We start from the raw sequence: 23881 nt of genomic DNA, 5'->3' as shown, positions 1-23881 counted from the left end.
TTCACATGTGAATAACATAAATACAGTCTATTATACAGCATTATTCACATGTGAATAACATAAATACAGTCTATTATACAGCATTATTCACATGTGAATAAAATAAATACAGTCTATTATACAGCATTATTCACATGTGAATAACAAATACAGTCTATTATACAGCATTATTCACATGTGAATAATATAAATACAGTCCATTATACAGCATTAGTCACATGTGAATAACAAATACAGTCTATTATACAGCATTATTCACATGTGAATAACATAAATACAGTCTATTATACAGCATTATTCACATGTGAATAACATAAATACAGTCTATTATACAGCATTATTCACATGTGAATAATATAAATACAGTCTATTATACAGCATTATTCACATGTGAATATAATATAATATGATTGGACTTAAGACGGATCTCTTACTGATTGACTTATTTTACTTTTGAAACCATTTGATGGGAAATCATGTTCACGCGTCACGGTGGCGCCCCCTGCTGGTGTGAATCAGAAGTGCACCCACACACACACAAAGACCCATCAGTGGCGGAAATCACGGCCGCTTCTGTCTGATTCCTGCACGCCTGTTTGTCACCTTTTCTTCAGCACCTTTACGGGACGCGTGCGCGCGCGTTGAAGCACACGCACCCGCACGTCTTTCCCCCCGTCGTTCTCGCACAGCATGGCGGCAAACCGGTGCACGAGGAGCCACGTGCAGCGCACAGGTGAGACGCCCTCCCCCTCCCCCCCACCTGTGATTGACCCCTTTGTGATGCTTCTCTTCTTTGTTTCCCCTCTCACGTCTTCTGCTGACGTCACTGAATGTTCCGGCCAACAAGACACTGAGGTAAAGACCGTGTGAGCGTGTCATTATTCGTGTTTAAAATGTGCAAACGTCTTTGTTTCCTCCATTAGAAATATGTCTTCATCGTCTATAGCAGACATGTTGGCTCTCTTCTTAGTTTTGCATCCTCACTGTTAGCATGTCAGCAAACATTTCGTTTATATGATACAAAAAATATTTCAAAAACATCTATAAAATATAAAAAAATATAAAAAATTTAGACGCCAGCATCCCACAACTACAGTATATCCTTTGTGTGTGTGTGTGTGTGTGTGTGTGTGTGTGTGTGTGTGTGTGTGTGTGTGTGTGTGTGTGTGTGTGTGTGTGTGTGTGTGTGTGTGAGAGTGGGTGTGCACACAAAAAGAGTAAAGTCAATATATAATCCAAACAAGAAACTTTCCCCTTCAGGCTGTTGCAATGCATGATGGGAACAATTCTCTTTTCTCTCTTTATTTGGATGTATGTCACGCTTATGAATTAGGAACACTCGAACATGTTATAACTGCGGTATAAATATGTAAGTAATGACAATATTTGTTATTTAAATAATGTACTCAATATGAATGATATACAGTAATACTTATAACTGCAGTATAAAAATATTTGTTATTTAAATATTTTACTCAATATGATTTATATAGAGTAATATTTATAACTACAGTGTAAATATGTAATTTATGACATTATTTAATACTGTATTATTCAAATAACTTACTCAATATAATAATATAAATGAATATTTATATCTACAGTACACATGTAATTTATGACATTTCATACTGTGTTATTTAAATATACTCAATACAATAATATAAATTTATATTTATAACTTAAATATGCAATTTTTGACATTATTTGATACTGTATTATTTAAATAATCTACTCAATATGAAATATACGCGGCAATATTTGTACCTACAGTATAAGTATGTTTTTTTGACATTCTTTGATACTGTTTTATTCAAATCTATAACAATAACATACCTTATATTGAGTAATATTTGTGACTTATAAAAATGTAATTTTCGATTCTGGACCACCATCCGCCGCCTCAGGAAGGGGAAGCAGTGCACTATCAACACCGTGTATGGTGAGGATGGTGTTCTGCTGACCTCGACTGCGGATGTTGTGGATCGGTGGAGGGAATACTTCGAAGACCTCCTCAATCCCACCAACACGTCTTCCTATGAGGAAGCAGTGCCTGGGGAGTCTGTGGTGGGCTCTTCTATTTCTGGGGCTGAGGTTGCTGAGGTAGTTAAAAAGCTCCTCGGTGGCAAGGCCCCGGGGGTGGATGAGATCTGCCCGGAGTTCCTTAAGGCTCTGGATGCTGTGGGGCTGTCTTGGTTGACAAGACTCTGCAGCATCGCGTGGACATCGGGGGCGGTACCTCTGGATTGGCAGACCGGGGTGGTGGTTCCTCTCTTTAAGAAGGGGAACCGGAGGGTGTGTTCTAACTATCGTGGGATCACACTCCTCAGCCTTCCCGGTAAGGTCTATTCAGGTGTACTGGAGAGGAGGCTACGCCGGATAGTCGAACCTCGGATTCAGGAGGAACAGTGTGGTTTTCGTCCTGGTCGTGGAACTGTGGACCAGCTCTATACTCTCGGCAGGGTCCTTGAGGGTGCATGGGAGTTTGCCCAACCAGTCTACATGTGTTTTGTGGACTTGGAGAAGGCATTCGACCGTGTCCCTCGGGAAGTCCTGTGGGGAGTGCTCAGAGAGTATGGGGTATCGGACTGTCTGATTTTGGCGGTCCGCTCCCTGTATGATCAGTGTCAGAGCTTGGTCCGCATTGCCGGCAGTAAGTCGGACACGTTTCCAGTGAGGGTTGGACTCCGCCAAGGCTGCCCTTTGTCACCCATTCTGTTCATAACTTTTATAGACAGAAAATCTAGGCGCAGTCAAGGCGTTGAGGGGATCTGGTTTGGTGGCTGCAGGATTAGGTCTCTGCTATTTGCAGATGATGTGGTCCTGATGGCTTCATCTGGCCAGGATCTTCAGCTCTCGCTGGATCGGTTCGCAGCCGAGTGTGAAGCGACTGGGATGAGAATCAGCACCTCCAAGTCCGAGTCCATGGTTCTCGCCCGGAAAAGGGTGGAATGCCATCTTCGGGTTGGGGAGGAGACCCTGCCCCAAGTGGAGGAGTTCAAGTACCTCGGAGTCTTGTTCACGAGTGAGGGAAGAGTGGATCGTGAGATCGACAGGCAGATCGGTGCGGCATCTTCAGTAATGCGGACGCTGTATCGATCCGTTGTGGTGAAGAAGGAGCTGAGCCGGAAGGCATAGCTCTCAATTTACCGGTCGATCTACGTTCCCATCCTCACCTATGGTCATGAGCTTTGGGTTATGACCGAAAGGACAAGATCACGGGTACAAGCGGCCGAAATGAGTTTCCTACGCCGGGTGGCAGGGCTCTCCCTTAGAGATAGGGTGAGAAGCTCTGTCATCCGGGGGAGCTCAAAGTAAAGCCGCTGCTCCTCCACATGGAGAGGAGCCAGATGAGGTGGTTCGGGCATCTGGTCAGGATGCCACCCGATCGCCTCCCTAGGGAGGTGTTTAGGGCACGTCCGACCGGTAGGAGGCCACGGGGAAGACCCAGGACACGCTGGGAAGACTATGTCTCCCGGCTGGCCTGGGAACGCCTCGGGATCCCCCGGGAGGAGCTGGACGAAGTGGCTGGGGAGAGGGAAGTCTGGGCTTCCCTGCTTAGGCTGCTGCCCCCGCGACCCGACCTCGGATAAGCGGAAGAAGATGGATGGATGGATGGATGGATGGAAAAATGTAATATATGACATTCTTTGATACTGTGTTATTTAAATTGTAATAAAAATATATTGAGTAATATTTTTGACTACAGTATAAATATGTAATTTATGACAATATTTGACACTGTATTATTAAAAATTGTACTCAATATAATAATATGAATCAATATTTATAACTACAGTACACATGTAATTTATGACATTATTTCATACTGTTATTTATATAACCTTCTCAATATATAATAATATAAATTATATACATCAATATTTATAACTTAAATATGTAATTTTTGACATTATTTAATACTGTATTATTCAAATAATTTACTCAATATAATAATATAAATGAATATTTATATCTACAGTACACATGTAATTTATGACATTTCATACTGTGTTATTTAAATATACTCAATACAATAATATAAATTATACAAATTAATATTTATAACTTAAATATGCAATTTTTGACATTATTTGATACTGTATTATTTAAATAATCTACTCAATATGAAATATATGCGGCAATATTTGTACCTACAGTATAAGTATGTCATTTTTTTATTCATTCAAATCTATAACAATAACATACCTTATATTGAGTAATATTTATGACTTATAAAAATGTAATATATGACATTCTTTGATACTGTGTTATTTAAATTGTAATAAAAATATATTGAGTAATATTTTTGGCTACAGTATAAATATGTAATTTATGACATTATTTAACATTGTATTATTCAAAATTTTACTCAATATAATAATATGAATCAATATTTATAACTACAGTACACATGTAATTTATGACATTATTTCATACTGTTATTTATATAACCTTCTCAATATATAATAATATAAATTATATACATCCATATTTATAACTTAAATATGTAATTTTTGACATTATTTAATACTGTATTATTCAAATAATTTACTCAATACAATAATATAAATTAATATTTATAACTTAAATATGCAATTTTTGACATTTAATACTGTATTATTTAAATAATCTACTCAGTATGAAATATATGCGGCAATATTTGTACCTACAGTATAAGTATGTAATTTTTGACATTCTTTGATACTGTTTTATTCAAATCTCTAACAATAACATACCTTATATTGAGTAATATTTATGACTTATAAAAATGTAATATATGACATTCTTTGATACTGTTATTTAAATTGTAATGACTACACTATAAATATGTAATTTATGACATTATTTAATACTGTATTATTCAAAATTGTACTCAATATAATAATATAAATGAATATTTATATCTACAGTACACATGTAATTGATGACATTTCATACTGTGTTATTTAAATATACTCAATACAATAATATAAAGGATATAAATTAATATTTATAACTTAAATATGCAATTTTTGACATTATTTGATACTGTATTATTTAAATAATCTACTCAATATGAAATATATGCGGCAATATTTGTACCTACAGTATAAGTATGTCATTTTTGACATTCTTTGATACTGTTTTATTCAAATCTCTAACAATAACATACCTTATATTGAGTAATATTTATGACTTATAAAAATGTAATATATGACATTCTTTGATACTGTGTTATTTCAATTGTAATAAAAATATATTGAGTAATATTTATGACTACAGTATAAATATGTAATTTATGACATTATTTAACACTGTATTATTCAAAATTGTACTCAATATAATAATATGAATCAATATTTATAACTACAGTACACATGTAATTTATGACATTATTTCATACTGTTATTTATATAACCTTCTCAACATATAATAATATAAATTATATACATCAATATTTATAACTTAAATATGTAATTTTTGACATTATTTGATACTGTATTTTTTAAGTAATCTACTCATTATAATGGTAAAATAAATTATAAACAGTAATATTTATGACTTCAGTATAAATATGTAATTTTTTACATTCTTTGATACTGTGTTATTTAAATAATTGATAACAATGTCATAATTGTATTGAGTAATATTTATGACTACAGTATAAATATGTAATTTATGACATTATTTTATACTGTGTTATTTAAATTATGTACTTAATATAATAATATAAATTATATACATCAATATTTATAACTACATTATAAATATGTAATTTTGGACATTATGTCATACTGTATTATTTGAATGATGTACTTAATATAATGATCAAATAAATTATATACCGTAATATTTATAACTGCAATATAAATATGTAATTTATGACATTATTGAATACTGTATTATTCAAATATTTTACTCAATATAATAATAATATAAAATTATATTTATAACTACAGTATAAATATGTAAATTATGACATTATTTCATACTGTGTTATATGAATATTATACTCAATATATTATTGATATAAATTATATGGTGAATGGTAAATGGGTCGTACTTGTATAGCACTTTTCTACCTTTTTAAGGAACTCAAAGCGCTTTGACACTATTTCCACATTCACCCATTCACACACACACACATTCACACACTGATGGCGGGAGCTGCCATGCACGGCGCTAACATATACATCAATATTTATGACTACATTATAAATATATAATTTTTGACATATGTCATACTGTATTATTTGAATTATCTACTTAATATAATGATAAAATAAATGATATATAGTAATATTTATAACTGCAGTATAAATATGTAATTTTTGACATATGTCATACTGTATTATTTGAATTATCTACTTAATATAATGATAACATAAATGATATATAGTAATATTTATAACTGCAGTATAAATATGTAATTTTTGACATATGTCATACTGTATTATTTGAATTATCTACTTAATATAATGATAACATAAATGATATATAGTAATATTTATAACTGCAGTATAAATATGTAATTTATGACATTATTTAATACTGTACTATTCAAATAATTTACTCAATATAATACAAATATAAATTGATATTTAAAACTACAGTATAAATATGTAATTTATGACATTATTTAATACTGTGTTATTTAAATACTATATATACATTATGTAATTTTTTTGACATTATTTGATACTGTATTTTTTTCAAATAATCTACTCAATATAATGGTAAAATAAATTATATACAGTAATATTTATAACTACACATGTAATTTATGACATTATTTGATACTGTGTCATTTAAACAATATACCGGTACTCAATATAATAATGATATAAATAATATACAGTAATATTAATGTGTGTGTGTGTGTGTGTGTGTGTGTGTGTTTTTGTAGGAAAAAGAGTATGTAGGTTTTGCCTCGTTACCCAAACAGCTGAACAGGAAATTTGTGAAGAAAGGATTTGACTTCACACTCATGGTGGCTGGTGAGTCTTCTTCTTGTCCACTCAGTGTTCTCCTTTAATACGCCTCCTCCTCCGTGTGTGTGCGTGTGTGTGTGTGTGTGCGTGTGCGTGTGTGCGTGTGTGTGTGTTTTTTTTAGGTGAATCAGGTCTTGGTAAATCCACACTGGTTAACAGTTTGTTCCTCACTGATCTTCACAAAGACAGAAAACTTCTCAATGCTGAAGGTGAGTCCATAACTTCATGATTTGAACTACTGTCACTGTCCCAATACTTTTCGTCAAGGGGCGCCCAAATTTGGCCCGTCTAGTCGTTTGATTTGACCTCCCAAATGTAATATATATTCCCATTGACCTTTTAAGCAGACTAAGTAACCCCATCTGATATTGATATCACATTTTGGTCCATAATCATCACTAAAAAATGAGTATCGGCTTGCATCTAAACTTTACAATAAAAGTTTGACTACAAACTGTCCTGCAGCATGTTCACTTGTGCAAAGCTGGGCAGACAGTAAACATATAAATGTACTCCAATATGCACATAATGTTGGTCTTTTCTGGTATTTTACAGGTAAACATGGTAGGCAGCTACACAACAGCTAAGCACACAATAGCACACAAGCTAGATGTACGTAACAAGGGTCCTTACTTGGACAAAATAGTAGTCTAAACAGCACATTTGTCAATATAAACAACTATTAAATATTTATTTTTGCACATACAAAGTCTCCAAGGCAGAAAATATATTAAAAAGTATGCAGTAACAAACGTGTCCGCATAATTCAGTTTAGTCAGTCATAAGCTCAATTTAATAATTTTTTGTGATGATTTGAACTTTTTTCGATTTAAAATATTGTGTGTGTGTTAGAGATGCCCGAATTGCGGGCACAACCGCGGAGTCCGCGGATTATCCGCGGATCGGGCGGATGAAATAAAAAAAAAAACATTTTTTTATCCGCGCGCGGGTCGGGTCGGGCGGATTAATTAGATTTTTTTTTTTTTATTATTTTTTTTTTTTTATTTATTTTTTTGCGGGTGGCAGTTAAACCAATTTGGAAATATATATACATAGTTAAATGTTGTTACCCACATACGAAAAACGAGCAGGCACCTGCAGCATATGCCACAACAGAAGAAAAAAAAAAAAGAGATGGACACTTTTACGGAGCGGAGAAGGGACGCCTCGCCGGGGTCCGGGACCGAGGCCCCTTCCCCCGAGAGGGCCCCACCGGGAGCCGTAGCTGAGGCGATCCGCGAGAAGGGCCCGACGCACGTCCAGGGTCACCACCGCGCCCACCGCACCGACACCCCGCCTCGTCCGCCTTCGCCGCGGCCGGCGTCACGCGCAGCAGGTAAGCAGCTTACCTGCCCGCAACCCCCGTGGCCGGGGGCTCGTAACAGGGGTCACTCCGCGCGCTCCGCCCGCGCAGCTTACCTGCCCGCGCAGCTTACCTGCCCGCCACCCCTGTTGCCGGGGGCGCGTAACAGGGGTCACTCCGCGCGCAGTGCGCTCACGAAAGGGGTCGGGCTCACCCTGGTTGATATAGACAGCAGGACGGTGGCCATGGAAGTCGGAACCCGCTAAGGAGTGTGTAACAACCCACCTGCCGAATCAACTAGCCCTGAAAATGGATGGCGCTGGAGCGTCGGGCCCATACCCGGCCGTCGCCGGCAGCGAGACGCGCTTGGAGGTGCGCTCAGCGCGGCTCCCATATGATTGCGCACTGGTGTGCGTCTGGGTCGTGACAGCGTGGCACGCGAATGTCTGTGCTGCATTGGATCAGTCTCCTTTCTTTAACAGGCAAAAGCTTTATAACCTCACTAATGCCTTGCATCGTCTATATTAGATATATAACAACGGGCGGGTGCGGTTCTGATCAAATGTTACATCGGGTGGATGGCGGATGGTTGACGACTTTCTGATGCGGTTGCGGATGAAATAATTGCCTATCCGCGCATCTCTAGCAGCTACACAACAGCTAATGTACGTAACAAGGGTCCTTACTTGGACAATATAGTAGTCTAAACAGCACATTTGTCAATACAAACAACTATTAAATATTTATCTTTGCACGCACAAAGTCTCCAAGGCAGAAAATGTATTAAAAAGTGTGCAGTAACAAACGTGTCCGCATCATTCAGTTTAGTCTGTCATAAGCTCAATTTAATAATTTTTTGTGATGATTTGAACTATTTCGATTTTAAATATTGTGTGTGTGTGCAGAGCGCATCCATCAGACGGTGAACATCACCAAGCACACGGTGGACATCGAGGAGGAAGGCGTGAAGCTGAGGCTCACCATCGTGGACACGCCAGGCTTTGGCGACGCCGTCAACAACACTGACTGGTGCGTGCGGTCGTGCATGTGACACATGTTTACCGGCGGGAGATATGCATGACGTACAGTAGGATGTACAGTGGACAATATTCTGCAAGCCACACCCCCCGGCGAGCAGGTTAAAACTAATGCTACTTTAATTAGCGTGTTGCTGCAGGAGCCACCAGGACCAAACCTTTGGCCTCCAAGGGCCAAAGTGAAAATGTGCAGCAATTTTAAGCATGAAATAGGCCAAAAGTTGCTATATTTAGTAGCAATAACAATGATGGATGGCAACCAGCTAGCAAACTTTTTCATTTCCGATACGATACTGACATTGATCCGACCCAACATCAGCAGGAAAAACAGTAACCTATTATTGACCGTCTGCAATCTGTCTTAATGATCACAAAAAGTGATTAAATTGAGCTCATGGCAGAGTAAACTGAATGATGCGGACACGTTTGTTACTGGATACTTTTCAATACGCTTCTGCCTTGGAGACTTTGTATGTGCAAAGATAAATATTTAATAGTTGTTTATGTTGACAAATGTGCTGTTTAGACTACTATATTGTCCTAGTAAGGACACTTGTCACGTACATCTAGCTTGTGTGCTATTGTGTGCTTAGCTGTTGCGTAGCTACTGTTGCGTTTGACCGGTTGTTCCTCCCAGGGAATTCAAGTTGCTGGTCACTCCCAAGCTCTTTTATGACACGTAAAGCCGAGTAGAAGAACCACCAGAGACAGAATAGGTATTTTGTAATTTTATTTCCAAAGCCTTTGGAAATAAACTTGAGACCAAATCCCGTACAGAAGCGCTCACTCGCACAGCTAAATTGGTCTAGCTTTTCATACGGCAAAACTTCTTCTTTTATCTCGTCTCTCTTGCCCCCACCCTCCTTGTCCCTTTCTCCACAGCTGGGCAAAGGGAAAGATAAGAGAAATGATTTATTACTACTCCCCCTTTCTCCCAGCTCACTCCAGGACCCTTTTGTTTATTATCTAAAGTCGGTTTTAGACGAGAAGCAGAGAAGATCTCAAAAGTAGGCACAAATTTGCAGACAACCAAAAGATAACAAATAAAGGACACTAGCTGTTTTGTACTGTGACTATGGTTTAAAAGAAGTAACACACAAATATGGATATATCTAATTATCTGCCTCCGTCACTACCTACCATGTTTACCTGTAAAATACCAGAAAGGACCAACATTATGTGCATATTGGAGGACATTTAGATGTTTACTGTCTGCCCAGCTTTGCACAAGTGAACACGCTGCAGGACTGCTTGTAGTTAAACTTTTATTGTAAAGTTTAGTTGTAGTTTGATACTTGTTTTTTAATGATGATTATGGGCCGAAATGTGATATCAATATCAGATGGGGACACTCCTAGTCAGCTTAAAAGGTCAGTGGGAATTTGTATTACATTTGGGGGGTCAAATCAAATGACTCGGCGGGCCAAATTTGGCCCCCGGGCCTCACTTTGGGCACCCCTTGACAAAAGTATTGGGACATACAATCTCCTGTCAGTAGATGAATAGAAAGGCGACTCTTCCGTGGCCAAAAATACTTCTTAGTTGCCAAAAAGACAGGTTTTATTTGACATTTACTGGATGTGTCCCATTACATTTGTCTATGCATGTATGTAAGGCAGTGGTTCTCAAACTTTTTTTGTCATCCCCCACTTTGGACAAGGGGGAGTTTTCGAGCCCCACCTGCCCCCATCGCCCCAACAGAGCGCTAATGCCAAGCTTTAACGTTTTCAAATTTATTGAACATCAAGTTGTATACATTCAAACTCAATAACATAAAATAACATCAAGTTCAATAATAAATAAAATAACTGTGCAGCTGTGGTATAACTTGCATCAAGTTCAATAATAAATAAAATAACTTCCATCAAGTTCAATAATAAATAAAACAAAAGTGTTATAACTTGCATCAAGTTCAATAATAAATAAAAAAAAGTGTTATAACTTGCATCAAGTTCAATAATAAATCAAAAAAGGGTTATAACTTGCATCAAGTTCAATAATAAAAAAAAAAAGTGTTATAACTTGCATCAAGTTCAATAGTAAATCAAAAAGTGTTATAACTTGCATCACGTTCAATAATAAATAAAAAAAAGTGTTATAACTTGCATCAAGTTCAATAATAAATCAAATAACTTGCATCAAGTTCAATAATAAATCAAAAAAAGTGTTATAACTTGCATCAAGTTCAATAATAAATAAAACAAAAGTGTTATAACTTGCATCAAGTTCAATAATAATTAAAAAAAAGTGTTATAACTTGCATCAAGTTCAATAATAAATCAAAAAAAGTGTTATAACTTGCATCAAGTTCAATAATAAATAATAAAAAAAAGTGTTATAACTTGCATCAAGTTCAATAATAAATCAAAAAAAGTGTTATAACTTGCATCAAGTTCAATAATAAATAAAACAAAAGTGTTATAACTTGCATCAAGTTCAATAATAAATCAAAAAAAGTGTTATAACTTGCATCAAGTTCAATAATAAATCAAAAAAGTGTTAACTTGCATCAAGTTCAATAATAAATAAAACAAAAGTGTTATAACTTGCATCAAGTTCAATAATAAATCAAAAATGTGTTATAATTTGCATCAAGTTCAATAATAAATCAAAAAAAGTGTTATAACTTACATCAAGTTCACTAATAAATCAAATAACTTGCATCAAGTTCAATAATAAATACAATAAAAGTGCCACTTTGCAATCTTTGCAAAAAAAAAAGGAGGAGCTATGCATTTGGCAAGACAGGGCAAGTGACAGCACTTTGCCCCAGGAGAGCCACCTTGCTTCACTGTGAAACAGCACGGCTGTATGATCAGCTCCCATTTCCTCACACAGTGCAGAGAACAGTCGCACTTTCAGTGGTCGTGTTTTGATCAAATTTACCGCGCTCACAACATCTGTTAAAACCTCATTGAGTTCGGGGCTGAGCTGCCTTGACGCGAGTGCTTCCCGGTGAATGACACAGTGTGTGCCCGTCACATTTTTGTTTCTCTGCAGGCGCTGGCTCTGGCTCGACGACCTTTGAGGTGCGAGTCACAAATGTATATATTTGTGTAATTAGCACATTAGCCTGCTACCCATCCGCGCGAAAGTTTGTTCCGCTTAGCCCCGCCCCCATTAGTTACTGTTGCTATGTCTGTCAAACTTTCGCTCGTACCGAGAAATATAAAGCCTACAGTAAAAATAAGTACCGGTAATTTCCATTTATTTATATAGCGGATTTCACAGACAGAATCACAAAGTGATTTACAGTGTGTATAGAAAATGAAAGCATAGTAAAAAAAATAATCTAAGAATATAATAATTAAAAAAAAAAATTTAAAGTGAAATTTCCTGCCGTTCCTCGCGCCCCACCTGTCATGTCTCTATTCCCCACCAGTGGGGCGCGCCCCACACTTTGAGAAACGCTGATGTAAGGTAAGGTAAGATAAGGTCAGCCTGTAGTGATGTTTACTGGCAACAGGGGGTGCTATTACCTTTAACTTATTATGCAAGCACATGATAACGTGTGTGCACTGTTAGTATAATGTGTGTGCGTGTGTGTGTGTGTGTGTGTGTGTAGCTGGAAGCCGGTGTGCGAGTACGTGGACAAGCAGTTCGAGCAGTATTTCCGTGACGAGAGCGGCGTGAACAGGAAGAAGATTGAAGACAACCGCGTGAACTGCTGCCTCTACTTCCTGCCTCCTTTCGGACACGGGTAACGACCTCACACCTCGCTTTTGCGTCGCCGTGGAGACGCTTTAGAATAACAATGCACATCTTTTGCGCCGCGAGAGTGGTACTTGCGCGGCGTCTCCTTTCAGCTGCTTCTTCCGTCAAACACACCACCTGCAGCTTATTCATATTTTCGTGGATAAATGTCTCCCGTTTAGATATTATTTTAACATTTAAACAAATTCTTAAAAAATGGAGGTATTGGAATTTGGACAAGTATATTTTTTCTCTGGGGGAATTCCTTACATGGGAATTGATTGTTGTGATGTCATCTTTAACCACTAGATGTCAGTGTTTACACTTTTCATGAATTATAACGCTTGTTCTAAACTTTGTGTTGTCAAAATGAAAATGCTAAATCATAAACAACTTTGACAAGGCAAACGAGAAACCATATTTATGTGCATAGTATACTCATACTTGCCAACCCTCCCGGATTTTCCGGGAGACTCCCGAAATTCAGCGCCTCTCCCGAAAACCTCCCAGGACAAAGTTTCTCCCGAAAATCTCCCGAAATTCAGGCGGAGCTGGAGGCCACGCCCCCTCCAGCTCCATGCGGACCTGAGTTCGCTTTCCCACAATATAAAGAACGTCTACAGTAAAGCAGTTCGTCTGCCGTAAACAGCAATGTTGTGACACTCTTAAACAGGACAATACTGCCATCTAGTGCATTTGATGAAAGCACTTTTGTGCGTGCCACACAGCAATGCATCATCAGAGAGGGTGTTCAGCATGGTTAGAAAGATAGTGACAGAGAATAGAACAAGGATGGACAATTGAACCCTTAACTCAACAATGAGTAGATGAGTGTTATGTGTGTGTGTATATGTGTAAATAAATGAACACTGAAATTCAAGTATTTCTTTTATTTATTTATATATATATATATATATATATATATATATATATATATATATATATATATATATATATATATATATATATATATATAGCTAGAATTCACTGAAAGTCAATTATTTCTTTTATATATATATATATATATATATATATATATATATATATATATATATATATATATATATATATATATATATATATATATATATATATATATATCCATCCATTTACTACCGCTTATTCCCTTCGGGGTCGCGGGGATATTTATATATATATATATATATATATATATATATATATATATATATATATATATATATATATATATATATATATGAAATACTTGACTTGGTGAATTCTAGCTGTAAATATACTCCTCCCCTCTTAACCACGCCCCCAACCACGTCCCTGCACCCACCCCCCACCTCCCGAAATTGGAGGTCTCAAGGTTGGCAAGTATGAGTATACTTACTCTACTTACGAGCTTAAATGGTTCTGTGACGGGGCTCTTACCTCAAAGCACTTGTATCTCAAATCAACAATTCCCATTGAAATTAATTTGAATCAATTTAATTTGTGCTTCCTCCACCCACAAAAAAAAAAATTCTCAACACAATTTCAACATGTAGCATTGCCTTTTAAAAATAAAAAACACACTTTTAGATAATAATATTGTATAAAACAACTACTGAGTGGCCTATTGGTTAGAGTGTCCGCCCTGAGATGGGTAGGTCGTGAGTTCAAACTTCGGCCGAGTCGTACCAAAGACTATAAAAATGGGAGCCATTACCTCCCTGCTTGGCACTCAGCATCAAGGGTTTGGAATTGGGGGTTAAATCACCAAAAATTATTCCCGGGCGCGGCCACCGCTGCTGCTCACTGCTTCTCTCACCTCCCAGGGGGTGAACAAGGGTGATGGGTTAAATGCAGAGAATCATTTCGCCACACCTAGTGTGTGTGTGACAATCATTGGTACTTTAACTTTAACTCTAATCCTCAAATATGTTTAAAAAAACGTACCTCTCCAAGTACCACCATTAAAGTACAGTAGCATAGTAGGCCTAAGTATTCATTAAAAACAAGGCAGAAGTTTTATTTAACAAGTTTATTAGAGGAGTTTAAGTACCTCGGAGTCTTGTTCACGAGTGAGGGAAGAGTGGATGGTGAGATCGACAGGCGGATCGGTGCGGCGTCTTCAGTAATGCGGACGCTGTATCGATCCGTTGTGGTGAAGAAGGAGCTGAGCCGGAAGGCAAAGCTCTCAATTTACCGGTCGATCTACGTTCCCATCCTCACCTATGGTCATGAGCTTTGGGTTATGACCGAAAGGACAAGATCACGGGTACAAGCGGCCGAAATGAGTTTCCTCCGCCGGGTGGCGGGGCTCTCCCTTAGAGATAGGGTGAGAAGCTCTGCCATCCGGGAGGAGCTCAAAGTAAAGCCGCTGCTCCTCCACATCGAGAGGAGCCAGATGAGGTGGTTCGGGCATCTGGTCAGGATGCCACCCGAACGCCTCCCTAGGGAGGTGTTTAGGGCACGTCCGACCGGTAGGAGGCCGTGGGAAAGACCCAGGACACGTTGGGAAGACTATGTCTCCCGGCTGGCCTGGGAACGCCTCGGGGTCCCACAGGAAGAGCTGGACGAAGTGGCTGGGGAGAGGGAAGTCTGGGCTTCCCTGCTTAGGCTGCTGCCCCCGCGACCCGACCTCGGATAAGCGGAAGAAGATGGATGGATGGATGGAAGTTTATTAGATATTTTGGCCACTGTAACATTACACACAGTTTGAACAGTAACACTGTGTTTGAATATAGGAAAATAAAACACTGTACTTTAATCAGGTGCTTTTTTTTGGCGTACCACTGGTGGTACACATACCACAGTTTGAGTATTATTATAATAATAATGTGGTACTTCCACGGTGTCTCCTTTCAGCTGTTTCTTTGTCAAATACACCATCTGCAGCTCGTCCATATTTTCATGAAACACGGTGCAGTGAAATGCTCGGGTCATGTTTCCGATGTATTTCTTTAATTCGACGACGATCGTCCACTTCTTCTTCCTCGGGTGACGTGGCGGCGGTCCCGCAGGCTGCGCCCGGTGGACGTGGCGTTCATGAGGGCGCTGCAGGAGAAGGTCAGCGTGGTCCCCCTGATCGCCAAGGCCGACGTCCTCACGCCGAGCGAGACCAAAGCGCTCAAGGGCAAGGTGAGCGCCGCCGCCGCCGTCCTCTGACCCGCGCTCGCATTAGCACGCTAATGTGAGGTTTTGTCCCGAGCGCAGCTGAGGGACGAGATGGACGCGCACGACGTCAGAGTCTACCAGTTCCTCCACGGCGACTCGGACGACGGCGACGACTCCAGGCAGAAAGACCTGAAGGTGAGCCCCGGCCCTCAATATCACCTTTCACCTTTGACCCTGTGTGTGTGTGTAGGACAGCATGCCCTTCGCCGTGATTGGCAGCAACACCATGGTGGAGGTCAAAGGTCAGCGGCTACGAGGGAGGACGTACCCCTGGGGCTTCGTGGAGGGTCAGACCACGCCCACACATTACCCAGGACCGCCCCCCGTATTGACATGGCGTGTTTGTTGTGCAGTGGAGAACCCGCGTCACTGCGACTTCGTCCAGCTGAGGAGCATGTTGATCCAGACGCACATGCATGACCTGAAGGACCTGACCTCCGACCTCCACTACGAGACCTTCAGAGAACGCCGCATCAGCAACATGAGCAGGTGAGCAGGCGGGGAGAAGTGCCCGCTCGACGTGCTGACGCTCGGTCACGTTGCAGCAAGATGGCGGCGGAGCGGCGGGCGGAGAGCCCCCTCCCGTCGTCGGCCACGTTGGACCCGGAGACGGACAAAGCCATCCAGAAGAAGGACGAGCAGGTGAGTGACGGGAGGTTTTTTTGCGTTGGATGGACGGAGACGCTAACAGGTGCGCTCGCTGTGTGCAGCTGAGGAGGATGCAGCAGATGCTTCAGAAGATGCAGCAGCAGATGCACGAGCAGGACCTCTGACCTCTGACCTCCAGCAACACCACCCAGTAAAACCACAGACATCTTACAAGTGGACGCAGCATTGGCTGCTGTGATGCGAGAAATTGGGCCGCCATCTTGAAGTGGTGATGAGGAGCCTAAACTGACAGTTGACAGGTAGAAAACAAAGATGGTGTTCAGCCTTTTCCTGCTCAAATGAGTGGACTGTTGAAAATAGGAATCGGGGGGATTACTTTTCACAAGTAAGATTTAACATGAACGTACTATTGCATACCTGCCAACTTTTGAAATCAGAAAAACCTAGTAGCCAGGGTCCAGGGGCCGAAGGACCCGGTAGGTCCAGGACAAAGTCCTGGTGGGGGGTTCCTTCACCCCCCGACGCAAAATGATTATTAGCATTCCGACAGGTTAAAATGTTGCTAAAACCATCACTTTTCTATCAGTCACAGTGACTTTTCAGAACAAAAATATTACAGCAAAAATCATATGGGTTGATTGACATGTTTATTCTGTAAGCTAACTTCAATAGTTTGAAATTATTTTGACAGTTAATGCCAGTTATCCTGTCAACCTTTCACAAGACTTCAATTTGTTAATTGAAAGTATAAACAGTATAAACACTTTTTACAGTAAACAAATGGTAAAACAGTACTAAACAATTCCATTAAAAAAAAAATTGGTGTCATTATTAACTTTCTGTCCAAGCTTGTATAATCTACTGCCTTGTTCAATTGTAAAAAATATTCTGTGCCTAAAATTCACATTTCTATCACAATTATCATACTGTAAACATGGTAAGCTAACTTCATTAAAATTAATAGTCCTGTCAATAGCATGGAATTACAAAGATTTCTTCAACTTGGACTTGAAAGCATAAATAGTATAAACACTTTTAACAGTATAACAGTACTAAACAATTCCAATAGATAACATTGGTGTCATTACCTTTTTTTGGCTAAAATCCAAATTTATTCTATCAGATTGATGTGATCATGCCAGTGCGATTGGAAGTTCATGCTCAATTATTGCCTCCGTAAATAAAACTTGGGCATTTATTACATCCAAAGAATCTGTTTGGGCGACGAAAAACGTTGAAAGTTTTCCACTTGTATCGCTAGCAACGGCATTAGACTTGTGTTTTTTTGTCCCAACGTGGTCTTTTACATCGCTAATTCCTCCGTGTCCGATCGAAAAATCTTGTCTGCACAAGGTGCAATTCGCGTAGTTTTCACCCTTTTTGGAACGGATAATTATTCCCGGATAGGCTTTTGAATATTCTTCACGGAATGACTGCAGTTTTCTTTTCGGTTTAAGACTCGTTTGCGATTTTTCTCCGGCTGATTCCATGATCGTTCGCTCGTTTGGAAACAATGGCAACTGCTTGGCAGCGGTGCTATAAATAGCCTCGCGCATGGCATCCGGAATGGCTCGATAGGAAGTTACGGGAAGCAGTGTCGATTGTCATTGTTGTTACGCGATTTCGTGAATAAAACTTTAAAAAAAATTAAAAAAAATAATTAATGAAAAACCGTATTTTTTATCACTGCAACCGTAACCCGGAATAGGTTGATGAAAACCGTACTAATTACGGGAAAACCGGAGTAGTTGGCAGGTATGCTATTGGTTGTATTTTGTGAAAAGAGTATTACCACAGAGTTGAGAAGGAGCAAAGATCTTCAATAGTACTGAAATCGTAGCCGCTAGCAAACAAGAGTATGACCATAATAGAATTGCTTGTCAATGAAATTAATCACATTTAAAAATGTCACACTTAAATAACAAAGTTGAAATAAATGATGAAGATAAAGATTGTAAAAGCCAACAGGGGTAAAAGTTAGGACCACAGTCCAGACCACCAGTGTTGGGTTAGTTACTGAAAACCAGTAGCTAGTTACTTTTGAAATAAAGTAACTAGTAACTGTAACGCAGTTACTAACTCAGTTACTTACACCAAAAAGTAATGCGTTACTGTGAAAAGTAACTATTTAGTTACTTTTTTTATTTAATTTTTTTATTTAAGACTCCCATTAATGCCCTTTTAGCCTTCATTTCAATACTGTTATTGCAGTGGAGAATAATACAATGTGTTGATCAACTTGACATGCATTTGCATCACTGAACTCTGCTAAGCAATGTGGTCTACATACAACACACAAAGACAAAGTTATGTTTTAAAGGGCCAATTTATTTCAGGCCAGAACAAATTGACAAAACTATTTTAAATAGCTGGAGCATAACATACATAAGTAACAAACAGCATAATAACAACATAGCTGTAAACCTGGCTTCACCTAAAGAAGGCACACGTGACATACACAAAGCCTAACCAGGCACATTTCAATTGCTGTTTTGGGTTGTAGATCTTTGATCCAAGACACAACTTATATTTAACTAAAATGTTATTTTCTTTGTGCTCAACGAAAAAAAGAAGTGAGAATATCTCCATGTTAAGACACTCGAGTCGAGTGACTCGAGTGCGGCGCCGTTGTTAGTAAACACAGACACGCCTCCCTCTCCCCTGCCCACACCCACACCCAGACACACACAGAGCACGCCTCCGGCTTGTGACACAAGAACATTCAGAAGGACGACACTGCAGCGCTCCAATAAAACACTCAGATCTTCTGTTTCTAGCCGATACTACATAAAAAATTACGTAAAATAACGCAGTAACGCATCATGTAGTAACGGTAACTGAGTTACTGACAGAGGTGGGTAGAGTAGCCAGAAATTGTACTCAAGTAAGAGTACTGTTACTTTAGAGATTTATTACTCAAGTAAAAGTAAGGAGTAGTCACCCAAATATTTACTTGAGTAAAAGTAAAAAGTATGTTGTGAAAAAACTACTCAAGTACTGAGTAACTGATGAGTAACATATATACACACACACACATATATATATGTATATATATATATATATATATATATATATATATATATATATATATATATATATATATATATATACATACATTGATATATACAGTATTTAATTTATATTTATTTATTTTGCCGTTTTTGTTTACATGTTAAAGGTGTTTTAATGAATATACATGCATGTTTAACACATATAGATTCCTTTCTTTCATGAAGACAAGAATATAAGTTGGTGTATTACCTGATTCTGATGACTTGCATTGATTGTAATCAGACAGTAGTGCTGATAGCGTCCACGTTTTCAAATGGAGGAGAAAAAAAGTTCCTCCTTTCTGTCTAATACCACATGAAAGTGGTGGGTTTTTGGCTTCTTATTTGTACAGCTTCCATATTTGTTTTTATACACTTTACAAGAAATACATTGGCGGCAAACTCCGTAGCTTGCTAGCTTGTTTGTGCTGGCTTTCGGAGACTCTTATTTTGAAAGCGCAGGCGCGATGGAGCGGCACTTTTATTGTGAAGACAGGAACTGTGAAGTCAGTCTTTAGGCTTTTGACAGGATGTACGGTTGAAATAAAAAAGGGTCTTTTTTCCTTCACACTTTTGATTGATTGATTGGAACTTTTATTAGTAGATTGCACAGTACAGTATATATTCCGTACAATTGACCACTAAATGGTAACACCCGAATACGTTTTTCAACTTGTTTAAGTCAGGTCATGTGACTGCATCTGATTGGTGGAACGGAGTGAACGTCACCAGTGACTGTATTTGTTGAAACGCAGGCACTATGAAGGTCTGTCTGACAAACCAAAACAAACAAAGCGTGCATTAACAGATCGATAAAAATTTGTAGCGAGTAGCGAGCTGAATGTAAATAAAAGTAGCGGAGTAAAAGTAGCGTTTCTTCTCTATAAATATACTCAAGTAAAAGTAAAAGTATGTTGCATTAAAACTACTCTTCGAAGTACAATTTATCCCAAAAGTTACTCAAGTAGATGTAACGGAGTAAATGTAGCGCGTTACTACCCACCTCTGGTTACTGAATATAAAAAATAACGCGTTAGATTACTAGTTACCGCCGAAACTGACGCCGTTACAGTAACGCGTTACTTTGTAGTTAGTCCCAAGACTGCAGACCACAGTCTGAAAACCTATGGTGGCATCATGCCTTTAGTGTGCATAATGTATATAGTTCTCTGCAAACCTATGAAATTTTCTATTTTGTCTTCTTTATTTTGTCAGAATGCACCAGAATGCTTCATTTGTATGTGAAAATCACAAGGAAATCTTCTGGGGGAGGATGACCCCCCTACAGGGGTTTGCTTTACATACTTTCAGCCCCACCTAAAACAAAATTCACCAGCCGCCACTGATTATGATGCATTCTCATTTTAGGCAAAGTATAAGACAATACTTTCTTAACAGTATAATTGTAACCAAGAATAAGTCTTCAAGTAACAATATTCAAATACTAACATTGTTGGGTGAATCAGAATTTTGATTTATTCTCAATCCAGTGAAACATATTGGTGGTTTTAGCTGATATAAAGACTTTCAGGTGTTTGTATATGTTTATGTTGAAGTATTTGGCGCTTTTATCCAAAGCGACATACATTAAAAATACATATAAAACAATCACTGTAAACATGATCATTTAAGGGAAGAATGTAATAGAAAATATCAATACAAAGTGTCAAGACAGAATAAACTCTCTGCTGCTGCAGCAACAGAGATAGTCTATAGATATATAGATATCTAATGTATTCATACATTGCTTATGTAGGATATACGCATGTATATATAACCTAATCATATTGTTTCTTCAATTTAAAAATAGCTGACCGTTTTTTCCCCCTTCTCTGGGATTATATTCCCAGTGTTGATCTCGGACGTCTGGTCACTTATAGCATATAAGAATATTCTATTACTGTTAAGCAAACTATGAATAATAAAACATGTGTCCTTTATCATAAATATACGTATGACAAAAAAGCGTGTGAAAATCAGTGGTATTCAGTGAGGTAAGATGAATTAAAGTTCATTGCTCCTGCCAAATGAATTGCGCTGAGTGGAGCGGATCACCACTCCAAGATGGCGGCCCCGCGTCTCGTCAGCGCCAGTAGGCAGTAGCGCTCCATGCTGTCTACTTATAAGATGTCTATGAGTAAAACACTCTTAAATTAGTTTAGCTGAACTCTGTTACTTTCACTTTTTCTTTTATTGATGACTTTTTCTACCTTTATATTTCCAAACTACTCTTCCACACCAAACTCCTCCTAGCATGCATTGATTTGTGCACAATCAGACATCAGCAAATTGTCTTGTTGAGACCAACAATGAACATTTTGTTTAGTACACAACTATTAATCACTTATAAACAAGCACTACTACTACTACTACACCACGAGTACACTATCGTTTGTACTTTATATGAAATCAATTAAGCGGAAACGGTCGTTCGTCTTAATTTGGTAACTTCCGCCATGCGAGTCCGGTGGATTTATGGAAAAGAATGAATCCATGTTTATCTTCGCGCTCTTTCACTTGACCTGTCCTGTCGGTTTCTTCTTCAACTTTGCTCAAACGTTCAAGAAAATCTCCATTTGATTGTCTGCAGCATGTGTATGCATCCCGGAGACGAGGTCGGCGAATTCTGACGCCATGTTGTAAAACGCCTGTACTTTATATAAAGTCAATAAAGCGGAGACAGTCCCTTGTAGTTGTTCGTCTTTATTTGGTAACTTCCGCCCTGCCTCCCACCCCGCGCATGCGCGCAGGCATCGCTCTCTGCCCATATATTACATACACAACTACTTTAATCTGTGTCTTTATTACCAATTAGACACTGAATTTAAGTACCGTATTTTCCGCACTATTAGCCGCACCTAAAAACCACAAATTTACTCAAAAGCTGACAGTGCGGCTTATAACCCGGTGCGCTTTATATATGGATTAATATTAAGATTCATTTTCATAAAGTTTCGGTCTCGCAACTACGGTAAACAGCCGCCATCTTTTTTCCCCGTAGAAGAGGAAGTGCTTCTTCTTCTACGCAAGCAACCGCCAAGGTAAGCACCCGCCCCCATAGAACAGGAAGCGCTTCTTTTTCTACTGTAAGCAACCACCCGCCCGCGTAGAAGAAGAAGAAGAAGCGCGCGGATATTACGTTTCATTTCCTTTGTGTGTTTACATCTGTAAAAACCACAAAATGGCTCCTACTAAGCGACAGGTTTCCGGTTCATGAAAAGACGCAATCTCTCCATCCGCACACGGACTACTATTTCACAGCAACTGCCTAAAGACTTTCAAGAAAAGCTGGCTACTTTCCGTGCATGTTGTAAAAACAACATAGCTGAAAAAAAGATCCGGCCAGAGAACATTATCAACATGGACGAGGTTCCACTGACTTTTGATATTCCTGTGAACCGCACTGTGGATACAACGGGAGCACGTACGGTGAATATTCGCACCACGGGGAATGAGAAGTCATCCTTCACTGTGGTTCTAGCTTGCCATGCTAATGGCCAGAAACTTCCACCCATGGTGATATTCAAAAGGAAGACCTTGCCAAAAGAGACCTTTCCAGCCGGCGTCATCATAAAAGCTAACTCGAAAGGATGGATGGATGAAGAAAAGATGAGCGAGTGGTTAAGGTAAGTTTACGCGAAGAGGCCGGGTGGCTTTTTTCACGCAGCTCCGTCCATGTTGATATACGACTCCATGCGCGCCCACATCACGCTGGTTTTTAATATATTATTAAAGTTTGACTGACCTATCTGACTGTTTTTTTGACATTCCTTTAGCGCAGTTAGATGCGGCTTATAACACGGGGCGGCTTATAGGTGGACAAAGTTTTGAAATATGCCGTTCATTGACGGCGCGGCTTATAACCCAGGGTAACTTTATGGTGCGGAAAATACGGTACCTGAATGTGTTGCCTTTGAATTTTGTCAACTAAATTATGCTGACAATTTCATTGAATAAAAATGTGTGAGCAAAATTTGTGTTTTAAAATCCGGTGTGTAAAAACTCACAATATAAAAGTTCAGTGCTGCCATAGTCGTTGCTTCAAAACACATGACTCACTTCCGGTAAATTAAGACTAAAGCAATCGAGCCT

The 23881-nt window shown here is 38.8% G+C and overlaps 1 protein-coding gene across 2 annotated transcripts; it reads left to right on the top strand.

Moving 5' to 3' along the window:
* The first annotated feature begins 6893 nt into the window (after nucleotides 1–6893).
* Nucleotides 6894–17030, top strand: septin5b (septin 5b). Of its 2 annotated transcripts, XM_061926678.2 has the most exons (10): nucleotides 6894–6980; nucleotides 7097–7183; nucleotides 9183–9306; nucleotides 12880–13014; nucleotides 15977–16094; nucleotides 16170–16265; nucleotides 16321–16417; nucleotides 16484–16619; nucleotides 16676–16772; nucleotides 16841–17030. In XM_061926678.2, the coding sequence occupies exons 1-10, from the start codon at nucleotides 6971–6973 to the stop codon at nucleotides 16901–16903; spliced, it is 963 nt and encodes a 320-aa protein (XP_061782662.2). In that variant the 5' UTR covers nucleotides 6894–6970; the 3' UTR covers nucleotides 16904–17030. The 2 variants fall into 2 exon arrangements, with proteins under 2 accessions (XP_061782662.2, XP_072768204.1); XM_072912103.1 differs by having other exon boundaries at nucleotides 16321–16619.
* The last annotated feature ends 6851 nt before the right edge of the window (nucleotides 17031–23881 follow it).

The sequence above is a fragment of the Nerophis lumbriciformis genome, linkage group LG32, assembly GCF_033978685.3.
Source record: "Nerophis lumbriciformis linkage group LG32, RoL_Nlum_v2.1, whole genome shotgun sequence".
NCBI classification, from domain to species: domain Eukaryota; kingdom Metazoa; phylum Chordata; class Actinopteri; order Syngnathiformes; family Syngnathidae; genus Nerophis; species Nerophis lumbriciformis.
Note: the sequence above shows the minus strand (reverse complement) of the source record. Positions and strands in the feature narration are given on the sequence as shown.

Bases quoted from the DNA above. Each gene is read 5' to 3' on its own strand.
- septin5b (XM_072912103.1), top strand. The intron at 7,184-9,182 runs GTGAGTCCATAA...GTGTGTGTGCAG, and splicing joins AAAACTTCTCAATGCTGAAG to AGCGCATCCATCAGACGGTG. The intron at 9,307-12,879 runs GTGCGTGCGGTC...GTGTGTGTGTAG, and splicing joins GCCGTCAACAACACTGACTG to CTGGAAGCCGGTGTGCGAGT.